At 37.5% G+C, this 26,822-nt stretch overlaps 4 protein-coding genes and 1 long non-coding RNA gene across 7 annotated transcripts in view; 2 read left to right on the top strand and 3 right to left on the bottom strand.

Moving 5' to 3' along the window:
* Window positions 1–17,657, bottom strand: part of sit (stuck in traffic) — an 88,325-nt gene extending 70,668 nt beyond the window's left edge. The window contains exon 1 of one of the 2 annotated variants that reach the window (XM_012298940.2): window positions 17,516–17,657. The gene's annotated coding sequence lies outside the window, so the exon portion shown is untranslated. Of the gene's footprint in view, window positions 1–10,457; window positions 10,548–17,515 lie in introns of those variants that run through there. The other variant, XM_076529987.1, reaches the window with a different exon arrangement.
* LOC100877799 (very long chain fatty acid elongase AAEL008004) overlaps window positions 1–20,101 on the top strand; it is a 42,025-nt gene extending 21,924 nt beyond the window's left edge. Inside the window, exons 2-5 of the mRNA XM_003700473.3 lie at window positions 4,206–4,553; window positions 10,484–10,621; window positions 12,601–12,843; window positions 17,554–20,101. Of these exons, the coding sequence (XP_003700521.2) occupies window positions 4,215–4,553; window positions 10,484–10,621; window positions 12,601–12,843; window positions 17,554–17,733 (900 nt within the window). The 5' untranslated portion in view covers window positions 4,206–4,214 and the 3' untranslated portion in view covers window positions 17,734–20,101. The remainder of the gene's footprint in view (window positions 1–4,205; window positions 4,554–10,483; window positions 10,622–12,600; window positions 12,844–17,553) is intronic.
* Window positions 20,102–20,414: 313 nt separating this feature from the next.
* On the bottom strand, window positions 20,415–21,461 carry ND-B18 (NADH dehydrogenase (ubiquinone) B18 subunit). Its single transcript, XM_003700405.3, has 3 exons — window positions 21,211–21,461; window positions 20,698–20,866; window positions 20,415–20,620 (listed from the first exon to the last, which is right to left on the bottom strand). Exons 1-3 carry the CDS (start codon window positions 21,317–21,319, stop codon window positions 20,530–20,532), a joined length of 369 nt encoding a protein of 122 aa, XP_003700453.1. The 5' UTR covers window positions 21,320–21,461; the 3' UTR covers window positions 20,415–20,529.
* A 142-nt stretch (window positions 21,462–21,603) lies between these two features.
* U2A (small nuclear ribonucleoprotein polypeptide A'-like U2A) lies at window positions 21,604–23,059 on the bottom strand. 2 transcript variants are annotated; one of them, XR_013037672.1, is made up of 5 exons: window positions 22,836–23,059; window positions 22,723–22,763; window positions 22,049–22,625; window positions 21,857–21,954; window positions 21,604–21,633 (listed from the first exon to the last, which is right to left on the bottom strand). XR_013037672.1 is itself a non-coding variant. In XM_003700407.3 (4 exons), exons 1-4 carry the CDS (start codon window positions 22,915–22,917, stop codon window positions 21,914–21,916), a joined length of 741 nt encoding a protein of 246 aa, XP_003700455.1. In that variant the 5' UTR covers window positions 22,918–23,059; the 3' UTR covers window positions 21,604–21,913. The 2 variants fall into 2 exon arrangements, 1 of the variants encoding a protein (XP_003700455.1); XM_003700407.3 differs by having other exon boundaries at window positions 21,604–21,954.
* A 1,033-nt stretch (window positions 23,060–24,092) lies between these two features.
* On the top strand, window positions 24,093–24,758 carry LOC143264165 (uncharacterized). The gene is made up of 2 exons (XR_013037696.1): window positions 24,093–24,453; window positions 24,524–24,758. It is a non-coding gene; the product is annotated as an uncharacterized LOC143264165 (long non-coding RNA).
* The last annotated feature ends 2,064 nt before the right edge of the window (window positions 24,759–26,822 follow it).

Below are 26,822 nucleotides of genomic sequence, written 5' to 3'. Positions count from 1 at the left end.
ACGCGTTGTATTACTACGCGCCGTATCGCCACGCGTGGTATTATTACTCGTCATATTTCCACGCGTTGTATCGCCACGAGTTGTATTACCACGCGTTATATCGCCACGCACTATATGGCCACGCATTATATCGCCACGCGTCGTATTGCAATCCTTTGAATCGCCACGCATTGTACCACCACGTACTCTACTCCAACGCGTTGTATCGCCTCGTGTCACATTACATCGCATTGCATAGTATCTCGTCAAATGACCATGAATTAAATCGCCACTCATTATATCACCATAAGCAAACCAACATGCGTTATATCATCAAGCATATCATCTATACATTACAATGTATATCTAACCAAAATATCTACACGTGACATGTCCTCTAAAATTTTTAACCAATAACCAAGCTAATGTGTTTCAACCGAATAGTTCAGAATATATTCGCAGAGAAATATTCTGCTACAACAGCCTCTTCTATTCGTAATTCCGCGAAGAGAAAACAAGCGCGCAACATCGTATAACTCTCTACTGAAATTAAGCACACTTGATCATTATTGGAGTTTTTGTTGCTAAGAACTAGATCTGTTTTACAAAATAAAAAAAAAAAAACTCATCAACCAACAGTGGCCTTCGAACGATGACGTACACATGGTCTGACTTTCTGGTCTAGTTATGAGATCGGCTCGCCGTGTCCAACGAGATTCAGGATTGCGCTTTCATGATGCATTATTTCGTGATACGCGTGATAAATCGAACTGGTCCAACGAAGCGAAGAAGCGGGAATTAAGAATACAATGGAAAATTATTCATCGTGGGGAGATCATGATTCAATGTGTGGCCGATGAATACAAATTTGTGGGCGTGTTGTTGGAAGTAAAGAAGAGACGTTTTCGATAATGTGACCCGAGGAAAATTATTCCAAAAAATGTAGCTTATGTTGGATAAAAATATTGTAACGTTTCCTTCGCAAACACAAAACCACAGTGTTTTTCACCGAAAACATCCTTGGCAAAGGTCGTAAGATTAATCGAGGAAACTGAAGCGTTAAAAACATCCACAAACGTTATGTTCCCCGTAGAAGTCAGCGGGCGATCAAAAAATGAAAAGGAACGATGAACAAGAACAAGCGGACTGAGGAGACAAAAGAGAAAGGCGAATACCATCAGCGATTCAAAAGAAGGGTCGACCGAGTTTTATCAAACCGTCTCTGATGCATTTTGCGACTGCAATCGGTGGCCGTGTTGCATCTGTTGAAAGGTTGATTTATCGTGACAATCGGAAACAAGAAAAATGTCTTTTCTGGGTGATCGACGTTATACTCGAAGAAATATAGTGTTACACGACTACAATTTCAATTACGTCGTTTTATTATTTAAAATTATACGAAAGGACACTGCCTTGGTATTCGTTATTTATGGTGTTAAAAATATTGGCTTTGAGAAGAAACTTCCTTGGTAATTATTTTGGGTATTGTGGTTATAGGTAATTTTGGTGTCTTCAGATTTTCTTTGGGAATTATTATTCTTGGGCTTTTGTGATGGGACTATTTAACCGAAATAGTATAGTATAATTAAATGCAGTGTGAGCTGCATTTCCAAATTTCTACGTCACCAAATTCCTCCGTCCCTAAATTCCTACGTCACCAAATTCCTCCGTCCCTAAATTCCTACGTCCCCAAATTCCTACATTCCCAAATTTCTATATTACCGAGTTCCTACGCGCCCAAATCCCCACACCCCCAAATTTCTACATTTCCAAATTCCTAGGTCCCCAAATTCCTACGCGCCCAAATCCCTACGCGCCGAAATCCCTACGCACCCAAATCCCTACGCGCCGAAATCCCTACGCGCCCAAATCCCCACGCGCCTAAATCCCTACGTCCCCGAATCCCTACGTCCCCGAATCCCTACGTCCCCAAATTCCTACGCGCCCAAATCCTTACGCTCCCAAATCCCTACGCTACCAAATCCCTACGCGCCCAAATCCCTACGCGCCCAAATCCCTACGCGCCCAAATTCCTACATTCCCAAATCTCTACGCCTCCAAATTTCTACGACCCCAAATTTCTACGTTCCCTAAATTCCTACGCCCCCAAATTCCTACACCTCCAAATTCCTACATTTCCAAATTCTTACGTCCTCAAATTCCTGCGTCCCCAAATTCCTACATTCCCAAATTCCCACATTCCTCAATCTCTACATCTCCGAATTCCTACGCCCCCAAATTCCTACGCCCCAAATTCCTACGTCCCCGTTAGACCTTCGTGAGGAGTCACTTTAACCCCAATAGTATAGTATAATTAAATGCAGTATGAGTCCATAATTACATTCTACAGAATCAGTTGTAGCAAGTTCTTGTTTGCTGGTTTAACACCGCAACGGTTCATACCCATCAGTTTATAAATACAAGTGTTCACAAACTCAAATTTTTACTCCTTGGATTTCACCTAATTTTACATTTTACTTATTTTATGTCTACATAATATCATTTACATGGACTATATGAAAATTGTATCTGCAACGTTGCATACAAGTTCATCAGATCATCATATGTGATGATTTCTATGTAGATCTTTTACAACCTACCGAAGACATACCAAAGATATAGAGATAGTAGTCGATAACCCAAGAGTGCAATTCAAATATTAGATATTACTGCTGCAGCAACAACTGCGCTGCAACGAGATTCAAGGAGAGAATGACGTCCGTTCGAACTTTCTGACCTGTCGCGTTTTATGTATCTGCAACGTTTCCTCGCGTGAACGTGCCTAGAACGATAGAGTAGCTCTTTCAGGATCCGCCTGACTCGAATTTGACTAGAACATGGCTGTAAATCATGAAGAATCCTCTTCGTCTATCGACTACATTCTCTTTAACTCGTGAACCGGTCGCTAGAACAAGGACGATGTGGAATTGGTTTCTCAATTTTCAACGGTAGTAAACTCAGTCATACAGCCAACAGAAAATATAACATAAAATAATTAACATGTGATAATATACATAATAAACGTGTGATAATTTTAAATCATAGCAATTACCTTGCTTATTACACTACAGCTATGGTGGCCATATAACGAGCTATCTAACATCAATTTAATTATACCATATACAAATTTCAGCAAGTAACAAAAAAACACCCAGAGATTTGACCTTTAAATGAAATCTACCTACGATGACCAGCAAAGAATATGGAAAAATACGAATAAACCTACGAATCGCCCTTGAAATCAGGATGCAGACGTACTATTTCACATGTTCCGACGTTAATGATCATCGTTTACTTATATATTACCAACGTATCGTCGTTGACGTAATATATCGTGGGTTTCTCCAAAAGTATTATAGGATTCCATTCAGTTATCGTGAATGTTTATAAGGCGGGACTATAAAATAACCTCAACGAAATTTTGAACGTGTTGACGACCGGATCCAAGGAGACCCGGTTACGCGTCTCGACAGAGTTATTAATGCGAAATTTAAACCTTCAATTTATTGCGACTTTTTGGGTTGGGCTATTGTACTCTTCTTCGCACTGTAAATCCTGTCGGAATCATAGTCATAGATGAACTGTGGCTATGAAAGCTTATTTGAAAGCTTATGGCACTATGAAACTGTCGCTTCAGTGGTACCTGGTGTCATCTTTCGAGCATCGGATGATTATGAGTTCGACGGTTTGTCTAACACAGAGACACTAGATAAACCTTCTGACCTATCAGTATCATTCTTATTGTATTTATTAGATAGTTGTTTAGTTGGGATAATTAAAATTGCATGTGTGTTTCAATTACCTTACACTAGGTTTCTCAAGCTTTATTGGTACCCTAACATCCCTGAGTTTCCTATGCTTAGTTATCTGTGTGAATGAGATCCCAAATAATTATTAGTTAAACATACATATGAAAAAATAGACAGCTAAGTAATATATTATTATTGATGTGATAACTGTATACTAAATTTGAAATTTACTTTGCTCCATTGAACCTATTGCACGGAATGAATTAACCACATACAGAATTAACTACATACAGCCGAATAAACAAAAGAATATGAATGTCCAATAAAGTGAGTGATGCTCCAGAATAAAAATTAACGCACTCAGTATTACCAATATAACACAAAATGTCTTAGCAAGTAACTATCAAAGTTTCTTAAGCAAATTTCCCGTATTTCGCTGACTCAACAGAAAGTTGAAATTAAGGAAAAATGTTGTAGTTAAGAGAAATGGCGTCAGCAGCGGCGGAACTGGTTGCCGAGAGGGAGCCCGAGCTAAGGATCGAGATGGCGGACACGAATCGAACGTTCGTAGGTGCTCAAGGACTGGTCCGGATGGCCCTGGATCAGTACACGGAAATCCTCACAACAGTTTCAGACCCTCGTGTCAACGATTGGCCATTGATGGACTCGCCTATACCCACCTTCTTGATCGTCGTCTTGTATCTGTACGGGGTGACGATATTCGGACCGCGAGTGATGGCTAACCGGAAACCGTTCAAACTGAGGGAAGCTCTGCTTGCGTATAACGCGTTTCAGGTGGTCTTCTCGCTTGGAATGATGTACGAGGTAAATTATCTTCTTTTCATACGATCATTCTATAAGAATATTCTTTTTGAATGTATTCGAACGAATTTTCATTTTGAAGAAGTCTCAACCTGAACAAACATCATCAAACTTAAACGAACCCAAATATAAACACATTTATAAAGACGTTAATATAATGAGACTATATAAAAATTCATTTATAGATATCTTCATGAACATACTATTTAAAGATTTTTACTTTGAAGTCTCAACCTGAACAAACATCATCAAACTTAAACGAACCCAAATATAAACACATTTATAAAGATGTTCTCAATATAATGAGGCTATACAAAAATTCATTTATAGACATCTTCATGAACATACTATTTAAAGATTTTTACTTTGAAGTCCCAACCTGAACAAACATCATCAAACTTAAACGAACCCAAATATAAACACATTTATAAAGATGTTCTCAATATAATGAGGCTATACAAAAATTCATTTATAGACATCTTCATGAACATACTATTTAAAAATTTTTATTTTGAAGTCCCAACCTGAACAAACATCATCAAACTTAAGCAAACCCACATAATAGTCTCATTTATAAAGACGTTCTCAATATAATGAAACTTTACAAAAATTCATTTCTAAATGTCTTCATGGACATACTATTTAATGATTTTCAATTGGAGTAAGTCTCAACCTGAGCAAACGTCATCAAACCTAAATGAATCCACATAATTACATTTATAAGAACATTCTTTCTGAATAATCTTCTATAATTCTACAGCAAAAACTGATCATCTAAGGCAGTATAATGAGAACCTACTATACAAGAATTCACCTATAAACATCTTCATGAACGTACTATTTAATGATTTTCACTTAGAGTAAGTCTCAACCTGAACAAACATCGTCAAACCTAAATGAATCCACATAATTACATTTATAAGAACATTCTTTCTGAATAACCTTCTATAATTCTACAGCAAAAACTGATCATCTAAGGCAGTATAATGAGAACCTACTATACAAGAATTCACCTATAAACATCTTCATGAATGTACTATTTAATGATTTTCACTTAGAGTAAGTCTCAACCTGAACAAACGTCATCAAACTTAAATGAACCCATATAATAATCACATTTATGAAGACACTCTCAATATAATGAAACTATATAAAAATTCATTTCTAAATATCTTCATGGACATACTATTTAATGATTTTCACTTAGAGTAAGTCTCAACCTAAACAAACATCGTCAAACCTAAATGAATCTACATAATAATCACATTTATAAAGACGTTCTCAATACAATGAGATTATACAAATATTCATCTCTAAACATCTTCATGAACATACTACTTAAAGATTTTCATTTCGAGCAAGTCTCAACCTGAACAAACATCATCAAACTTAAATGAACCCACATAATAATCACATTTATAGACATTCTCAATATAAGAAGACTATAATGCATTTATAAACATTTTCATGAACATACTATTTCAAGATTTTCACTTTGAAGCCTCAACCTAACCAAACACCAAACCTAAACGAACCCTCATTCAACGAACCTAATTTATCTCATCACAAACCCCACTAAACGAGTGGGTGAACAACATCTCCACATACCGAGTGTCCCCAACAATTTTCCTTTAAGAATGCGGCGTTGTAGAAATAAATCCTAAGCAATTACACGATTATGTCCGCAAAAACACCTCCCGGGATTTACCCTAAAGAAGGAACCTAACTCGGTTCCAAGGTTTCGAGAACGTTTCGAAACGGCACAAGCTTTCTCTAAACACTGACGACCAGATGCACATGAAAGGTTTGCGAGAGATCGATGCGACTCTTCAATAAGATCCAAAGTTCATGGCTCTCGGACAACGATCACCTCTCTCCGCAAACGCAAGTAGGCCAACGGGCGAAAATGTCAGAGAATGACGAAAAAAATAGAGTCGCCGTCGGCGTCAAATACCTATGGGACGTAGCGTTTTTGGAACGAGAAGTATAACAGTGAAAGCAACTGGTACACGAGACAGTGTATCTTCATACTGGTAATTGGAATGTACGGAGCTATAAGGAGCAAGTGAATGAAGCAGGTGCACTTCGATGTAGGACTTCTTTTAACGGGACAGGTATAGGGGAGGAGTCAGCATGGAAGATATTAACTTGATATTTTAATTGAATGTGGGGCAATGATCATAGCAATCGGGGCCCATATAAAATCTATCGATCAATCGTTCAATTAAGTGAATGTTTAAAATGTTACGTTTTTAAACTTGCAAATATCTGAAACTTTAATCTGTGACTCGTAGAGTTTATAGATTGTGAAATCTTAAAATATGTAATTTTCTAAATCGTCAAATCATAGAATTTGCAGACCTGAAAATCTCTACGTGTTCAAATTTATAGATCCTTCAATCCTGAAACTTCTAAATCTTCCAATTCCAAAGTTCTTAAATTTTTACTTCATATAATCTGTACATCTCTACAATCTCCCAATCTGTAAATCTTCAGATCTTCAAATCTGGAAGTCGCTAAACTTTCAAATATCTAAATCTTCAAATTTTTGAAGCTACAAATCTCCCAACCTCCCAATATGCTAATCTCCTCGTCTCCCAATTTGCCAATTTCCCAATCTTGCAATCTCCTCGTCTCATTTGCCAATTTCCCAATTTGTCAATCTCCAAATCTTCAAATCCCTCAATCTCTAAATCTCCCAATCTCCCAAACTCCCAAACTCCCAATCTCCCAATCTCCCAACTTGCCAATCTCCTAACTTGCCAATCTCCCAAATTGCCAATCTCCCAAATTGCCAATCTCCCAACTTGCCAATCTCCTAACTTGCCAATCTCCTAACTTGCCAATCTCCTAACTTGCCAATCTCCCAAACTGCCAATCTCCCAAATTGCCAATCTCCCAACTTGCCAATCTCCCAACTTGCCAATCTCCCAATCTCCCAACTTGCCAATCTCCCAATCTCCCAATCTTCCAATCTCCCAATCTCCCAATCTCCCAATCTCTCAATCTCCCAATCTCCCAATCTCCCAATCTCCCAATCTCCCAATCTCCCAATCTCCAAATCTCCAAATCCCTAAACCCCCAAATCTCCAAATCCCCAAATCCCTAAACCCCCAAATCTCCAAACCCCCAAATCCCCAAATCCCCAAATCCCCAAATCTCCAAAATCTCCCAATCTCCAATCCCCACTTCTGAAATTTCTAAATCTCCCAAATCCCAAATCCCAAATTTCCAATTTCCCAAATCCCCAAATCTCCAAATGATCAAATCCCTAAACTTCCAACTCCACGCGTCTATCCTCCACAACAGCGACAAACATCTCCAATAAATTCCACAATAGCAGTTTCAAGCAGTCCGCTTGTAAAAGGGCAACTACTTGGCGCAGATAAAAAGGAAACTTCAACTTGCAGTCTTACCGGCGCTCATTTTTGCAAAGGCAAACGGAAAGAAGAGGAAATCGCGTTGCAACACTCGCGATTGCATTGTAAGCTGGTCTAACGAAACGACTTGAAATTTCGCGTCGATTTTGAAAGAGACAGAGCGAACGGAATTCGCGAATTTCCAACGCGATTACGAACGGCAGAGGGTGGGAAAGCGTGATTCGCGAAACTCGCGCGGTTGCAAAAACAAAATGAAAAAAAGAAACACAAACTGCGTAAACCCGATTCTCGGCGAGCGTTTCCATCAGATTTCTCAATCGATTTGTACACTTCAGCGCGCGGTTCGTTAAAGGCGAAGCATCCTGTTTTCGACTTTCCATCAGACGCTCGCTCTTAGATTCCGAAGAACAGTGCGCTTGTAAACAGTGCTTTAATCGAAAGGTCGATTGAGCGACCTAATTAGAGGTCAGCGGATGATGTGTGGAAAGAAATTATTGGACTCTCGTCATATTGCAATTTTTATGAATTAGAGATTTTTTGTGACGCATCGTGAAATATGGAGTTGTAAGAAACTTTCTATCAAAGCAGAAGACGCGTTATATCACCACGCGTTATACTGCCACGCGTTATATTGCCATGCGTCAAATCACCACGCGTTATCTTGCCACGTGTCGGATTGCCACGCGTGATATCGCCACGCGTCAAATCGCCACGCGTCAAATCGCCATGCGTCGAATTACCACGCGTTAAATCACCACGCGTGATATCGCCACGCGTCAAATCACCACGCGTCGAATTACCACGCGTTAAATCACCACGCGTGATATCGCCACGCGTCAAATCGCCACGCGTCGAATTACCACGCGTTATATCGCCACGCGTTGTATTCCCACGCGTTATATCGCCACGCGTCAAATCGCCACGCGTCGAATTACCACGCGTTAAATCACCACGCGTGATATCGCCACGCGTCAAATCGCCACGCGTCGAATTACCACGCGTTATATCGCCACGCGTTGTATTCCCACGCGTTATATCGCCACGCGTCAAATCGCCACGCGTCGAATTACCACGCGTTATATCGCCACGCGTCGAATTACCACGCGTTAAATCACCACGCGTGATATCGCCACGCGTGATATCGCCACGCGTCAAATCACCACGCGTTATATCGCCACGCGTCAAATCGCCACGCGTCGAATTACCACGCGTTATATCGCCACGCGTTGTATTCCCACGCGTTATATCGCCACGCGTCGAATTACCACGCGTTAAATCACCACGCGTGATATCGCCACACGTCAAATCGCCACGCGTCAAATCACCACGCGTTAAATCACCACGCGTGATATCGCCATGCGTTAAATCACCACGCGTGATATCGCCATGCGTCAAATCGCCACGCGTCAAATCGCCACGCGTCAAATCACCACGCGTGATATCGCCACGCGTCGAATCACGTGCCCTATTATCACATGTTAAATTACTACGTGTTGCATTCTCGCGCTCGACTACCACTCACTATATCGCCACTCATTATATTGCCAATCTTATCACGTGCAATAATCAACAGAGTCGAATGCTATATCACAAATCATTCCATACTACATCAAAAATTTTATTATTACAATAAGAAATTTCCACTATTGCTTCCTGGACCATATAGGACAAGGTAATATAACGAGAGTCTCCAGATAATAAAATGTTCTCAATTACAACCTGTACCATAATTTGAGAATTTAGTCTGAAACACTAAAAAGATGATTTTTGCAATAGTTTTTATGTGAATGACCCCTTTAAATCATTTAAAAGTAGAACAGCTAATCAGCGCATAATCTTTACGACGTCAAGTCAATAAATTTCAATCGAACGATACAAGTTTCTAGAGTGAACGTTTGAATCCGCATCCACGATTAAGCATTTTTCGTTAACAAAAACACACCGTGTGACGAATAAAAACGGTCGATGCAATGCCTTTCACGTTTTAATTCTTTGTTGCCGCAACGCTCCAGTTTCGTAACTGAAAAGAGTTACAGGCAAAATCGATTTTGTATTTTTTACAGAGAGGACCGATGGCTTAACTACTTAGGTATTATCTTAAAATTACTGCTTGCAATTATTGGTACATAGGTTTTAACCATTTTAAGTCTTTCGTAACTTTGGAAACATCCCTGAAGAGATTAAATATGACAAATCCATAAGGAGTGAACTAAAAACCATAGTAAGGACACGTTTCTGAAAAACACTATACAAAATAGTGAACAGAAAACCTAACTATAAAACACAATATAAAAATTGTGATAGTAATCGAAGTAATAACAAATACAAAAGACTATCTGCTTCCCTCCACGTCATTTCTAAACACTATATTTTAATTAACCCATATCCTGCATTTAGATCACTTGTGTACATGGCATTGAAAAACATTTGAGTTTGCATTATCTTGTAGATTAAAATAGAAGTATAAGTTGGTTTTATATCCCAACGGCAAGTAGCACAAAGCGTGAAAAAGCAATCAAGACTGTACCTTGACCGTGACCTCCTGTTTCACAGCACCTGATGTCCGGCTGGCTGTTGGATTACAGCTACAAGTGTCAACCCGTGGACTACTCTCATAACCCGTCCGCATTGCGAATGGCCAATCTGTGTTGGTGGTACTTCATCAGCAAATTCACGGAATTCGCTGACACGGTATGTAACGCGACAACAAATTCTTCACCGAACTTCAACAACCTACGCGAGTTATGCGAACTGCTGTAAAAAAGAATCGTGGAAATTCTAGCATCGGTCGATGACATGAAGTGGTCGCAAAATGACAGTTGATGTGTCAATTTACAGGTCTTCAAGAAATAGCTCGATGTTTTACTTTAGATTCGCGTTATATTGCAAATTCTTGAATTGTCACGCGTTGAGTTGCAGCGCGTTATATCGCCACGCGTTATATTGCAATTCGTTGAATCGCCACGCGTTGTATTTCTACGCGTTATATCGCCATGCGTTGTATTCCCACGCGTTATATCGCCACGGGTTGTATTCCCACGCGTTATATTGCAATCCTCTGAATCGCCACGCTTTGTATTCCCATGCGTTAAATTGCAATCCTCTGAATCGCCACGCGTTGTATTCCCACGCGTTGTACTTCCACGCGTTATATCGCCACCCGTTGTATTCCCACGCGTTATATCGCCACGTGTTGTACTTCCACGCGTTATATCGCCACGCGTTGTATTCCCACGCGTTATATCACCACGCGTTGCATTCCCACACGTTATATCGCCACGCGTTGTATTCCCACGCGTTCTATCACCACGCATTGTATTTCCACGCGTTATATCGCCACGCGTTGTATTCCCACGCATTGTATCCCCACGCGTTGTATTCCCACGCGTTATATCGCCACGGGTTGTATTCTCACGCGTTATATCGCCACGCGTTGTATTCGCACGCGTTATATCGCCACGTGTTGTACTTCCACGCGTTATATCGCCACGCGTTGTATTCCCACGCGTTATATCACCACGCTTTGCATTCCCACGCGTTATATCGCCACGCGTTGTATTCCCACGCGTTATATCACCACGCGTTGCATTCCCACACGATATATCGCCACGCGTTGTATTCCCACGCGTTATATCACCACGCATTGTATTTCCACGCGTTATATCGCCACGCGTTGTATTCCCACGCATTGTATCCCCACGCGTTGTATTCCCACGCGTTATATCGCCACGGGTTGTATTCTCACGCATTATATCGCCACGCGTTGTATTCCCACGCGTTATATCGCCACGCATTGTATACCCACGCGTTGTATTCCCACGCGTTATATTGCCACGCGTTGTATTCTCACGCGTTATATCGCCACGCATCGTATTTCCACGCGTTATATTGCCACGCGTTGTATTCTCACGCGTTATATCGCCACGCATTGTATTTCCACGCGTTATATCGCCACGCATTGTATTCCCACGAGTTGTATTCCCAGGCGTTATATCGCCACGGGTTGTATTCTCACGCGTTATATCGCCACGCGTTGTATTCGCACGCGTTATATCGCCACGCATTGTATACCCACGCGTTGTATTCCCACGCGTTATATTGCCACGCGTTGTATTCTCACGCGTTATATCGCCACGCATCGTATTTCCACGCGTTATATTGCCACGCGTTGTATTCTCACGCGTTATATCGCCACGCATTGTATTTCCACGCGTTATATCGCCACGCATTGTATTCCCACGAGTTGTATTCCCAGGCGTTATATCGCAACGCGTTATATTGCAATCCTTTGAATCGTCACGCGTTGCATTCCCACGCGTTATATTGCAATCTTCTGAATCACCTCGCGTTATATTGCAATCCTTTGAATCACCACGCGTTGCATTCCCACGCGTTATATTGCAATCTCCTGAATTGCCACGCGTTATATTACAATCCGCTAAATCGCCACCCGTTATATCGCAACCCGTTAAATAACTACGCGTTATATCACCATGCATTGTATTACTGTTGGATTACTCTAGATAGGATACATTATACCTAGATATATTTTACTGCAAATGAAATACATTATATCTACATAGGATATTAATTCGATGAAACATAAGATTGTTAATTATGCTTTTATCAAACTTTCAATGATTATGCGACTAATTCGTTCTACATTTCAGATATTCTTCATTCTGCGCAAGAAAGACAGTCAGGTGACGTTCTTGCATTTGTACCACCACTCGTTGACGCCTCTGGAGACGTGGATCTGCGTAAAATTTATCGCTGGAGGACATGGTACACTTGGAAACCTTATAAACAACGCTGTACACGTGATAATGTACTTGTACTACATGGTGTCCGCTATGGGACCCGAGTACCAGAAGTATCTGTGGTGGAAGAAACACCTGACCACTGTGCAACTGGTAACCATATTGCTTAATCGAAATCTTTCAAATTCCTTATGATACATGGTGAATGCGATCGACTATTCACAACTTGATACATTAATTACTATATTTTCTTTAAGCTCCACAGTACTACACCGATGGATTTCTTTATTTTTGAACCTTAATTTTTAACCTGTCGCTGCTAACAATACTCGACAAACATCAAACAGCAAAGTGTTCAAATTACTCAACATGTAGAATTAAATCAAACTTGTTTGAAACTTCCAAATATTTCAGACGTTCAGATCTCTCGTTCGAAAAGACTTGATGAAACTTCTCATTGAAAATGAGAAAACTCTCATCCTGTTTGAAAATGCATACCAACAGAAAAGTTTGATGAAACAAAGTAATAGAAACAGACAAAGTACTTGAATATAAAAAGTACTCGAGTATCAGAAGTTACAAGATTCGGAAGTTGAATCAACGGAATCAGATCTAGCATTTGTGCACCGTACACGTGACTCCAGATCGCGCAACGAGCAAATACTTCGCAGACCAAGATTCGCGATACCTTCTTCTTGCACAACTCGCCAAGCTGGATAATAATCCGCTTCGATGAAAGTGAGCGGACCTAAGCGGACGGGAACGCAGGGTGCATCGAATGCACGGCCGCTTTTGACAACACCGGTTCAACGGATAAACATTGCGACAATCGATGATCGAATAACGGGAGAAGGAAACGAATCCAACGTCTACTGGACCAAAACCTAGACTTTCGTCATTGTGTGCAAATTACGCTGAAGCGCTGATTGGCTACCATTGAGTAACTGCCGTAAAGTTAACACGTTTCACGCCACGTGCACTTTAAATTTAAGGTTTATGACTAACGTTTGAAACTTGGCTCAATCATTATATCGTTATGCTCCGTTAGGAAAAAATTGAATATTCGGTGCGATTTCGCTTTAGGTGGAGGTAATGATTAATATTTTTTTCAGACACTTTCAAAGATCAGTCATTGCTCGATGAATTACAAGATTCCTCGGAGTGAATGTTGCAGAATACAGTTGACTCTCGTTATATCGCGTCATCGAGATTATGGGAGCGGAAAATATTGGGATACGATGCTATTCTTGGTTTATAATTCTATGTAAGATTATGTGACAAACAATGGGGCATATTGGATAATATTTCAAATTATCTGAAACCAGTTTCGAGTAAATTGAGGGTGTTTATAAAACAAGAATAATTTTCTGTTTGATTAAAAGTTCAAGCCATGTCTTGCAATAAATGCAATAAGTCTTGCATTACATGAAATTAAATTTCAGTTAAAAAACACATATAGTTCTCGAATAATTCTCTGAATCTTTAGTTGTTTATTAAAATTACTCGAATCAGTTTTATTCGAAATTTGAGTCATAAAATATTTTGAAATATTTTCACCTAGAAGTTCATCCAAAAGTCTTACAATAAATACAATAAGTCTTGCATTACATGAAATTAAATTTCAGTTAAAAAACACATATAGTTCTCGAATAATTATCTGAATCTTTAGTTGTTTATTAAAATTACTCGAATCAGTTTTATTCAAAATTTGAGTCATAAGATGTTTTGAAATATTTTCAGAAGTTCATCCAAAAGTCTTACAACAAATACAATAAGTCTTGCATTACATGAAATTAAATTTCAGTTAAAAAACACATATAGTTCTCGAATAATTATCTGAATCTTTAGTTGTTTATTAAAATTGCTCGAATCAGTTTTACTCAAAATTTGTGTCATAAGATGTTTTGAAATATTTCCAACTGTACACACAAGTATAATTACACATAAGAAGATTATATACTGCAATATTTTATATGGAGTCATATTTTATATAAAAATCCGAGCATATGAAAGTCAAAATGACTGCAGCGCTGCGTGACCCACAAAAGATTTACGAAACTTTTGTTGTTCACTACCCACGGTTTGCCGACCTGCATACACCAGTGACTGGTAACTGCAGTCTCAAAGGCGCCGCACATCGCGCAAATATCAACTTTAAAATTCTTATATTTCTACACTACCAATTTCTGAATTTATTAATTCAAAAATTACTTTGAGAATTTCTAAATTCGTAAAGTTGAAAATTTTGTTGAAAGTAAACTTGAAAATTTTTAAATACTGTTTATGACATCAAGAGATTTTGCACTGTCGATTAGAAAAGAACCCTTAATATTGTGTCAGCTTTAAGAGCCGTATGCAGTATATCCAGAGGGCGCTGCTAAATCCGAGGGTGACAATAAAACAAGAGTCTACTGTAGCAAGAAAAACCGACCTCTCCAAACAAACGCAACTTTCTATTTTCAAACCCCGCTTATCAAAGTACCTAACCAGTCAAATTCGAACGACTTATAACAGATCTCCCGCTTCTAAACCTTTCTCTAACTCTAAACTATTTCGAAATCGATTAACTCTTCCACACTTTCGAGAACTTTGATCCAAGTAAAATGTCGCAACGTTAACCATCAAATAGTCGTTAGCCGCTCGTTATCCTGTATCAGCTCGATTCAAAGTCCAGCAACCCAGAAGATGTGACAATCGCATTCGCGAAACGCAAGGACGCGTAGGAAGAGGCGAGAAGAATCCAGAAGATCGGGTTTGTGGTCGCGGATTCTGGGCCAACGGTGCAAGTCTGTTGGACAAAATTTCACGTGTGCCCAGGAGTGAGGGAAAAGTGAAAAGTACAACGTTGGGCAACTAACTTGCTTTGGCCGGACTCGACCGACTACGGTGGCGCAACAATTTGGCATTCCGATATGCCATGTAGCACCGTACCACCACCATCGCCATCACCATCGTCGGCTCTGAGCTACCATGAACCGGCTGCATGCCTACGAAGCCTCACCTACATGCCCGCCTATTTACCTTTATCTCTCGATTCATGCTGCCCAAACCATACTTGCCAAACGATCACATTTAACCATATAATACCCACAAATTTTCTGCGGAACTGTGCAATCGTTTTGATTGGCAAAATTGAAACTTACGCTGTTTCAGACCGGGTGCTTGGGTCAGTATGAATACCATGTGCACGTTAATGTGTTGAATGTTCGAAGAATCTGGTAATTTGAGGTAGTCTAAGAAGTCGATTCGTCGGTGTGGAAATAGTGTGGAGACTTATTGATATTAGAATTGATGATCACAGGAAGTAGATGGCAGCGAGAGATTAAATTTGAATGATGGAGTTTGGGAATTGGATGAAAATGTTCTTCGTACTTAGGATGCGATTTCAAACTTTATGGACAGTAAGTTTTTAACTTTCTAAATAGAGAGTCTAACTTGGGAAATAGAACGTATTCGCTCGCTCCGAAACATCTTGTGACTGGTGCATGGTTGCGAACGGACTTATGGTCCTCGGTGTCGCGACATCGACCAACGTCCAATCGACCGACTGACCAGTTCTTAATCTTTTATATCACTTATGGGCAGATCGGTATAAAAGTTCATGTGAGAAAGAGAGCGGTACTTCCCCACTTCTGACAATTAAACATAATGTGGCTACAGCATATCGATGCTCGCGAGTGCACACTACCATAGCGCCCCTCGCGGACGTACTCCACAAAAACTTGAAACATTTGAAAATTTGAAGATCTCTACAGAAAACTCCAGATTTTGTCAATCAAAGAAGAACGATATACAAGATACCAATCTGCCAATCACCAAAGCTATTTGTACCGCATGCGTTACTAAGTGGCATAATTACTGACAAATAACTCCTATAAAAAACAATTTTGTCATTATTCCCCTTCACTTGACTCTGAAGAAAAGGTCAAGGTTCCTTTTAGCATCAACCGTCTATTTGCACGATAATTATTTTACGAGTGTCGGTAAAATTGTACGTTTTGTAATTACATGTTGAATGTACTTTCTATACGACTGAATTTTAAAGGACACCCGTTTGCCCAAACAGGACGAACGCAAAATGTTTTCCATTATTCCTGATCGTTTTCACCGTGGTAAATAACGCGGAGTCCATTAATTTGTACGAGTAAACTCGCGTATCCTCGTGGCACAATTTGGCTTGCGACACTTTGCACTTTTCATGCGAGGAGAAAGGCACGAACTGTTTCTAAGCTACATATCACCACCTCTAATGCCACTCAATTTTAAGATACTTAGCGGTCAAATTCAGCAATCGTGTCAGAGGAAACAATTATTGCTATAAATGGTCTTAATGCTAACTTGCGAGCTACCGTAGCAAGGTACTTAACGAGTAAACGTTTTAGCAATGAGGAGAAAAAGTACTGCAAACAACGTAGAACTAACGTTTATAAACTGCAGCGTGTTTACGTACTGACAAAATTTTGCAGCAATCATGTGACAGGATAAAGATCGTCGCTAAACAAGATGCGGGTCAATTCTTCAGAATAGCTTCAAAATTCTTCAAAAAATTCTTGAAGAAGTTTAACGACAATAATGTTTAAAAGGCTCATTAAAAAAGACAGAGTCTTAAAAATAAAATGACATCACTATCACTGAATTTTAAAATGATCCACAAAAAAAGAATTTCAAGAATCACAACAGCGAAGGAGATCCTCAAAGAAAAAGTAATAGAAACGCTTCTACGATGTTACTCGATTTCAGTTAAAGCGAAAATATTTCAGCAATCGGTGGAGAAAATAACATTTAGTTTCTAAGTTACCACAGACTAATAAAATATAAAACTCACCGAAAGTCTCACAGCTCAATCTTCCGTTTCATTTCCAGCTACAGTTCTTCCTGGTGTTCGTGCACAGTGCCCAGGCCTTGATCTTCGATTGCGGATATCCGAAGCTGGTCGCAGCTCTTCTTCTTCTTCACTCGACCATCTTCTTCGTCCTCTTCTCCGACTTCTACCGGCGGGCGTATAACACGAGCACAACGAAGAAACAACTGAAGGGCGAATAAAGGAAGCAACATTAACGAACACCGTGCCGAATTTGATATAATACTCGAAGTGAAATATTTGGGATGTTTTTCAGAATGGGTCATTAGTCTTTCAGAATTTGATCGGATTTTGAGGGGTAGTGATAATGAGTGCTGGTGAGCACTCAGGTTTTGAAAAACAGCCTTTTCTTCCGTTAGGGAGAGTTTCACTCGTTATATCTAGTACAGCTGCTGTTCGATAATTTCTCGTTTACAGGGCTGTAAAGAAACAAAATATTCCGAAGTGGACTTTTTTGAAAAGTAGAGAATTGAGGGTTTGAAGTTTTGAAGTTTTCAAAGATGTGAAATTTTCATACGAGTTAAATGTGATAGTCTCGATATTTCCTTGCGCTGAGGGCTCCAAAGGCGAACGATTTACAAAGAGTCAAAAAGTACAAATGAAAAGTGTTTCCAATTAAAATTTTATGTAAAAGAAAAATGTCGAGATACTAAACATTCACTGTCATGTGAAGAATATTAATCAGAAAATATGGAATTATCGAACGGTTGCTGTATCAATCAGAACATCTCAGGTCTCGCGAACAGCTCGGACCAGGGCTTCCGAAGCACTCGACTTTTCAAATTCGAAACAGTAATTTTAATAATAAATATGCTTTCAAATATTTGACCTTTCTCATAATTAAATAAGTTCAACCCTTAAGTAAATACAGTTTCTCTTTGCTTTTTGGCTCGGTTTGTCTGACCGCGAGAAAGTGCATCGAAACCCCAGTATCGACGTAGCTTCGTACATCGATCGGTCCTTGGTGTCGTTAATTTAATTACTTCTTTCGTATTCTAGATGCTTGTGCATCGCCAGGTCTGTAATTAAGGTTACTGTAAATATAGGGGTAGTATTAGCATGTTGGAATAATAACACCCAACGGATCTATTTAAAATATCGCGAGTTTCGAAAGGATTGCGCGTTTCTTATCGAAAAAATACGGTAGACTCTCGTTATGTAGCGATGCCACATAAAATCATAAAATCCACAAAAACTGTTACAAAATGTTACAATATATTGTACAACTGTTACAATATTATAATAGAATTTAATTTTATTTAGCGCTATAAAAAAATTTGCCTTATTCAAAGAATTTCTACTGCTACCCTCCATAGCAATATAACAAAAGTCTACTGAAAAAAAGGAAGAAGGTTATAAAAAACAAATATTTCACCAATAAGAAATCGCGCAATCTACGGATGAGTTGTTAGCCGAGGTGGCTCTCGCGAACGTCCAAGCTCAATCTTTTCTTGTATCTACAATAATTTATACGGTTCTTAATGTATTGTTGAAAGTACTTAAGCGATGAGTCGTAAATAGGTGACATTCGCGTTGCTGCACCCCAAGTCACTGACACGACAGATATTGAAAATGAATTCGCAAGAATTCAACATGAAAGAAATACCCTTTTGCTAAAATTAATTTGTACGATACTTCAATTCAGGATTGCGAATTTTATTTACTAAACAACCCCCGCAGTCCGCGCTAAAGATGCCAAAAGTCAATCTTCTACTCTGAAACTTCTATACCGAATTGCTATGATAACAATAGTGACAATGTCAGCATAAAGTGCAGAAACGTAAATAGACGACAAAGTCACGCACACGTGTACATACACACACACATACACACACTGCATACGATTTCAAAAGTACGGAATTCCTCTCATTTGAAGGAATAGCTGATGAAGTCAGTTAGCCGAAAGCTTTGCTTTGTCGTACGTGAACTGTTTGAGGAAAGCGTCACAAGGTCTTGTCTCTCCCGCTGCCGACTCCGCAATGCGGTAAACGTTCGATGGCCACGCGAATGTGTTTGACGATAAGCGAAGGGAGAGACAAGTCGCTTCTCGCTGAACATCTTCAAAGACCGAGTACAACGTAGGCTTCCTTCGGTTAGAACGGGGGGTGAAAACCACCCTCCTGGTAAAGATTAACCTCGAACCACCTGTCACGTAATAGACACTCTTTTAACTAAAGGAAGTCTACGCTGCGTACAACTTAAATAACACTTACTCGGTTGGTCGTGACACGACGAAATGTTAACCATAAGGAGCAGTCACTCGTAGACACGTGAGCTTCCAGCTAAAAGCTGGCAGAGCATAGACACTTTCTACCTTATCGATTCTCTTGATACACCCCATCTCAGAGGGATGAACAGGGATGCTCATTTTGGGGAGAGACTGCTCCGATTAGCGATACGTTTATTTTGTTAGGAGTTTATTTCGTTGGACCTGATCCCATGATTGTAATTTATTAAACAAGCGACGAAACCCTCTTGTAAATATGTAATTCCTTATATTTCTTTCTGCTTTTGTAATGACAAATAATAAATACTATTAAGTTACACGTATGTTCAGAAACCTGTCTTTTGATTGTGTTTGAAATAATAAAGCTTTATGAGAGAAATACCCTGGAGCTCTGATAGAAAAATAAATTGAACGAGTATTATTTTTTTAAGAATCTATCTGTAAAGTTGAAATCATTTTCAGATTAGTGTAGTTTGCATATGTGTTAGCACTTAGGTAGTCTAATTTCAAGAATTTAGGAGATATTAAAAGTAATAGCATTTCATTTATCTAGCATGTAATGAAAAAACAGTATATAACAGTAACAATAACAATGATAATACTAACAGCCATGATAATATTTACAATATTCACTGATTTATACCACTTAGCTTTTTATTAAGATTTATTTACAGTGATAAAAAGCTGAACTTTGTATACGTAAGTATTGAATATTTTCTAATGATAAATAATTTGTAAATAGAGTCAACTTCTAAGCAGCTGCTTGTAGAGCTTTCTGTTTCTTCTCTTGCCGAACAAGAAGCCTACGTTCTCTTTCATACTCTTTCATCCGCAAGACATAGCTGCAACACGTATTTGTTACAATTATAATATGTTAATACTTATATTAAATATATTTACAAAACTATAAACAACTTACTCTTCAAATTCGCAGTCTGCATACTTGTGCTGGTATTTCTCACAAGGAAGGTAGAATGGAAAATTAAGTCTCATACAACCAACAAAATCCAAATAGATATGAGCACAATAATCCCGTAGATCTAAAGGAACTTTTGCTGCAATCATTTCTTCTTCTGTCGCTTTCATAACTGTGAAATTTTTAAGTATCATAAATTAATAACTAATCTTAACTTTAAAAGACTTAAATTATTTAACAATTAATTTTCTCTTATTGTACAACTCTTATTTGTACAAAATTGAGAAAGATAAATTGAAAGTATTCTCAACATAGTTATGTCACTGATAGAGTATATATAATACAAAAATAAATATGACAATATAATAAAAAAAACAAAAAACAATAATGTAAAGTACCAAGTACACTGTTTAAACGATCGTTTAACGACATTTTAAACGACATTGTTTAAGTAAATATAAAACAATGGAAAGGAACGTACATTTATTGAAGGTTAAGTTAAAATGAAATACTTACCTCTCTGTTTACGACCTTTAGGAAATCCGAGCATGGGATCAAATTGTGGAGGTCCATCAGTTTCTGGGTATGGACCCGGATGAAAATAAGTCTGTACTGTATTTCCCATTTGTTTTACAGCAATTTAAAAAATTACAGAAATAATATACAGATCGAGGTGAGATGCTGACATCTAGGAATGGTACCTTACGTAACTCGTGTAAAGCTGGTGTATGCATGTATTTTCATACACAACATAAAAAAGGTATATGTAATTCTTTTTGCCACTAAAAATAATAACAATGTTACATAAATAATAAACTTTAGACATGATTATCATTTATTAATAAAAACACAAATAAAACTAAAAATCATTATGCTGAAAGATCGTTTATGTAAAGAAAAATCAATTCATTTTTGAATAAGTAATTTATTGTACTGCCACTGAAAGAAATATACACGTGTATTAAAATTTGTTTGAAAAATCGTTAATTTTATATGGCATAACATATCCTTACAAAATCGCTTCAGGCCAATTGGGTTTAATGGCTTTATTTTTACAAATATAAGTTATCTTCAGGTGAAATTGCATTTGTGTAGTATACAATTTCTTATTAGCTTAACAAACTGTTTTTAATTCCACTTATGGTACTAACCAAATACTTACAGAAATAAAAAAGATTAATCTTTTTTAATCTAAGTTCTCAAATAACATGTAAAATATTTAATCATCCTCTTCTTCCATTGCTTCAGGCATTGTATTTCCTAGAACAATAAAAGTACCAATATGTTAAATAATCACTGAAGTACAGCACAATATACATTAATTGCACTATCTTTCAAATATAACCTAGTGTACCATTTTGTAAACGTTCTTCACTAGGCATGTGTCCAGCTTGAAGTAATTTACTCAGGCGTTGTACTTCTTCCAAAGAAGTAGCATTTGTAATAGCTTCTCTAATTTTGTTACGTTCTTCTGGAGTGGTTAATGGTTTATCTACAGATGCACCAGAACTCTGTGTTTTCACCTTCTTAGCTATTTCACGAACCATTTCCTTTCCTCTTTTACTTCTGAAGTAAGCAATTGCAGCCTCCCGTTCTTTCATTTTAATCTTTCTAAAGTCTAGGAGTCTCAGTTGTGGAAACCTATATACAACATATTGTCTGTACTGAGGCTTCGCAGAGACTGGATTTTGAAGCAAACACAGGTTGGTTAAATTTTTCAGTTGTGTTAATGGCTCCAAATCTCCAAGCTCTTGAATCATGTTTCCCGTTAACATAAGAGTTTCCAAATTTGGTATACAGTGTTCTAAGCCTTCGCCAATTCTAACAATACGATTATTATTGAAGAAGAGGGTTTTGATTCGTTTCAAAAGAGGAAATCCATCCAGTTTTCTAATATCATTGTCAGAGAAATCAATAGTATCAAACTGATCCTAAAAATAATCATGTACAGACGATATAAATAACAAATATGATTTAAGTAAAAAGAAGTTGATATTAAATGCACTAACTGTCAAGAACAATACCAACCAATGTTGCACCCAAGTTTTCAATTGTAGGTATTTTGTATCCTGCAACGTTGATAAACGTAGAATTAATAAGAATTTTGTGGTTATATCCTATCACTATACTTTATTACAAACCTCTGAGATCCAATTCACGATCCTTTACAGGATTTATGTATTGCATAGACTGCTGTATTAGTTCTGGTGTTAGTTTAACCATTTTGTAATAATACTGTTATTTGTTATGACCTCGCAAACTAATCTAACACGAGTATCTCGTAGACAACAACAACAAGTGCATGAAATGGTACGCAAGTTTGATATTCTTTTGTTGGCGAGACTGGCTTTGAAACAGCGCGCAATGATACCAATATAAGTTCAAATTATTGTAATTGCAAGATCGCATAACTTTTATGCATACTCTATTACGAATTTGGAAATTCAAGAATCTGAATATTTAAAAATTTTTTAATTTGGCAACTTGAAAAATTTAAGTTAAACAAATAGCTGTATTATTCTTTAGAATCTTAACTTATGTTAAAAAACGAAGTAAACAGAAAGAACAACGATGACATAACCGAACAGAAAAAAACTGGAACGATGTTGCAAATTATTATTCGAGAAAATAGTTGGAAGACTTTAGCGAAACTATGGAGGTAATAATGTTTAACTTTTCCTTTCGCCAGTTACTTTTTTCCCACAGGCAAACCTAAAATATAAATCTTCCGGTTGTAAGACATAACGAGTTCGCAGTTAGCAAAAATATCTTAGCATTTTCCTTTCACTCAAAAAATGTTATTCAAGTTGAAAATCGTGTCGAAAAAAAGATGATCTTGAAATACAAATAAAGGGATCTTAAGTGATCCGATCGTTTAGGCATAAAATCTGGTCAACCAGATTGGCAAATAAGATTCATAAAAACAGAGTAAAACGTGCGAGCACAGAATTTAGAAAGGTCCAGTTACATTCTTTGCTAAACGACCGACCGTTAAGGCGAAAAAAGAAAAATCAGCGGAACACTAGGAACCGCTAAAAAAAGACATATTGCAGTATCGCCACCGGCACAGTTCGTCCTCCACCACTAATTTTCTAGCTCGTGTTTATAAAATTCTATTATCATTGATCTTCGTGGCCACTGTATATGTTAAAACGTGCATTATCCAAATATTTAATGTAACGTCAATATCGAAGTCCAAAAACTTTACGATGCACATTGAATATTCCGATTTCACCTCAAGGTCCTGTTTGACAATGAGTCACAGCGAAAGAAAGCACGAATGATACACCATCATCATGGAAATAATTGTAGCGATTATAACTCATGATCATAGTGCGTAACAATTACAACAGGTAGCGTTATAATGCGTGGCGACTGCAGCGCCTAAAGATGCAGCGCGTAGCGATTGCAGCGCATGATTGTCACGCGCGAAGATAATGTAATACATAATCATTGTAATAATTAAATACAATGTAACAGTGCGTTGCAATATAGAATAATGAAATAGTTCGAACACTGTTTAAAAAGACGTACGTTTAAATAAAATAAAATAATGTAAAATAGAAAGTTGTATAAAGTTTGAAAATATTTGAAAATATGTGAATACAAAGTCTGCATTGAAATCGAACTTGGTAATTGCAGTAGCATGTGGTAGTGGAATTTCACATTTCTAACCTTGAACGATCGGTAGTGCGTCGTCTCTAGAATGTTCGTGAGCGACCGGTATTCGCGTCAATGTGTCGAAACACTTTGCCCTAAGTAATTGGCGTTTTCCAATGCGGAAGCGAAGTAGGTGAAATCATTTACGTCCATATGTGTCCTGTTGCAGAAGGACCCACTCTCTCTGATCTAACGCTTCTGTGTAAACGACGGGGTCCACCTAAATTCTTGGCGCCAAAACGGTGCAGTGACAACAAAGTATTCGATAAAGCGATATTCATGCTATTTCGTAATCAGTTATGAAAACGAACGAAAAACCAAATAAATGTATACAGGTGACATAATGTGAAGGTTATTACGCTCATTAGAAATGAATATTGAAATACTAAATGTGTTTTAATTGACCTATGGTACAACCTTCTTTATTGTTCTCGAATCTGCGTAAAATAAGTTTAATACTAAACTAGCGGACATCTATTTTTAAATTAATCTAAATTTTATGATATAGATTTAGTTATGAGTCTAATATATTTTACAACTATTAATGACCTTTAAATTTCGTAAAATGTAAATGTGAAATTTCGTTGAATAGAATTAATTAATTGATGTGTAAATTTAAATAACTTGCAATATTTTTATTTCGAAAGAACACATGATGTCATTTTTCAGCGTCATTAGGCTCAGCGTTAGTAATTAATGTAAGTAAAAAATTTCCACCTGTGATTTACAGTAAATTTCAATAGCGACGAGCTTGTCTGTTTAACGTATCTGCAAATTGATTTACGAATAAATAAAACAAATTTCCATACGACATTGTCAATGACCGTCAACGTTTCATAATTCATAATAGTAAATTCGCGTTTTCTTCCATTTTTATTGAATTTTGTAGTCAGACGAATAAATAACGAGGTTAGAGTGGCATTGAACAAAGGAAAAGATTTACAAATCTTAGGCACATGGACTTGATTAATATAAATCTGCAATTTAACCCGAACGATTAAAAAGGTCACGCATTCCGGTAAATAGGTCAATATTAGCGATTCTAAGTTTTAGATTAAAAAACCATTAAGGGATAATCAATTGATTAATAATTAAAATATTAAACCTACGCGTTCTCATTTTCCTGTGTGCATTTGTAGTTCATGTTTTAATTATAGTTGTTATACAACGTAAATTCCGATTATGATTTACATTTGAAGCGACCTGGTAGTCAAACTACTAATAATTTCATGGTTATTTAGGTTATGTTATGGTTCACTAGCAAATAATAAAGGTCAACTAAATAAATAAGGTTATAAATTCCAGAAGTTTTTCATTCATCTGAATATTATTTATAGGAAAAAATATGTAAAGACTTGTATTTTATTAAACCAGAATGTCTCAGCAACATTTATATTCTATAAAATATCGTCTCATTACTCGCCATATTATTAGACAATAAAAAAACTGCTTGCCAACTTTTTCTCCGACATTTTACTCGTTACTGGAAAAATAATGTTACGCAACATTACCGGAAAAGAGAATATATAGTAGGAATTATAACTCAATTATTGTTGTTGCTACATATCAAGAGTAAAATTATGAACATTTTACAAGTAACCGTTGAATAATCATGAAGCAGTTTAACATCATCAAGACTGTTGATTACAAACATGTTCTGGCTTCTATAAAAAAGCTTGTCTAGTTCCTCGTCTATGATTACAAAATAAAAATGGTCGTGTACATAACTTTATTAACACTTAATTGTAACGTTTCATCAAACTGAATAAAATTTGTACACTTACAGTTATAAAGTGATAAACCTATTCTTTTTACAGAATTAATCATGTGTACATAATTTAATTTAAGAATACATGAGTATGTAAACATTTGCGATTTGTAAGTAAAATATGTTGTACACTATAAAAAAGATTCGATTAGTCTAGTTTTTTTTCTACTACTTTACGCAACGACACATTTTTTGCTACACGGTTGCTGTCATCAAGTTCGTTAAATCGAGAGCGAGATAATAATCCCATCTTGCGATCGTTATTATCACCATTGCAATAATTTAACACCGATTCAGAAATGACTCGTTTCTTCTAGAATTGGTACCGGAAATGGTCGATTCTTACCGGTTCTTTTACGATCGCTCTTGCAACCATTTCGTTCTCTATTCACGAAGATATTTCGTTGCTCAACAAACGATTCTCGTTTATGGGAGTATTGCGATAAATTTAATACTGACTTAACGTTAATTCGAAGGATATTCAAGAGTAATTTAAACATAACATAAAGGTAACTTACAGGTTACATAAAGGTAATTTTTTAGATGAAAGTTAACTCGGAGATAGATCGATCTCAGAGATAACCTAACTTGAAGACAGCTTGAAGATAACTTCAGATTAATATATAGTGATAGACTCACATACAAGGTGTCTCATAATTCGTGTAGGTTCCTAAAATGAGGGGTAGCTGATCTTGAATAA

Source organism: Megachile rotundata, chromosome 1 (assembly GCF_050947335.1).
Source record: "Megachile rotundata isolate GNS110a chromosome 1, iyMegRotu1, whole genome shotgun sequence".
Taxonomy (NCBI): domain Eukaryota; kingdom Metazoa; phylum Arthropoda; class Insecta; order Hymenoptera; family Megachilidae; genus Megachile; species Megachile rotundata.
The sequence above is the reverse complement of the archived record's forward strand: the minus strand, read 5'-3'. Positions and strand labels throughout refer to the sequence as shown.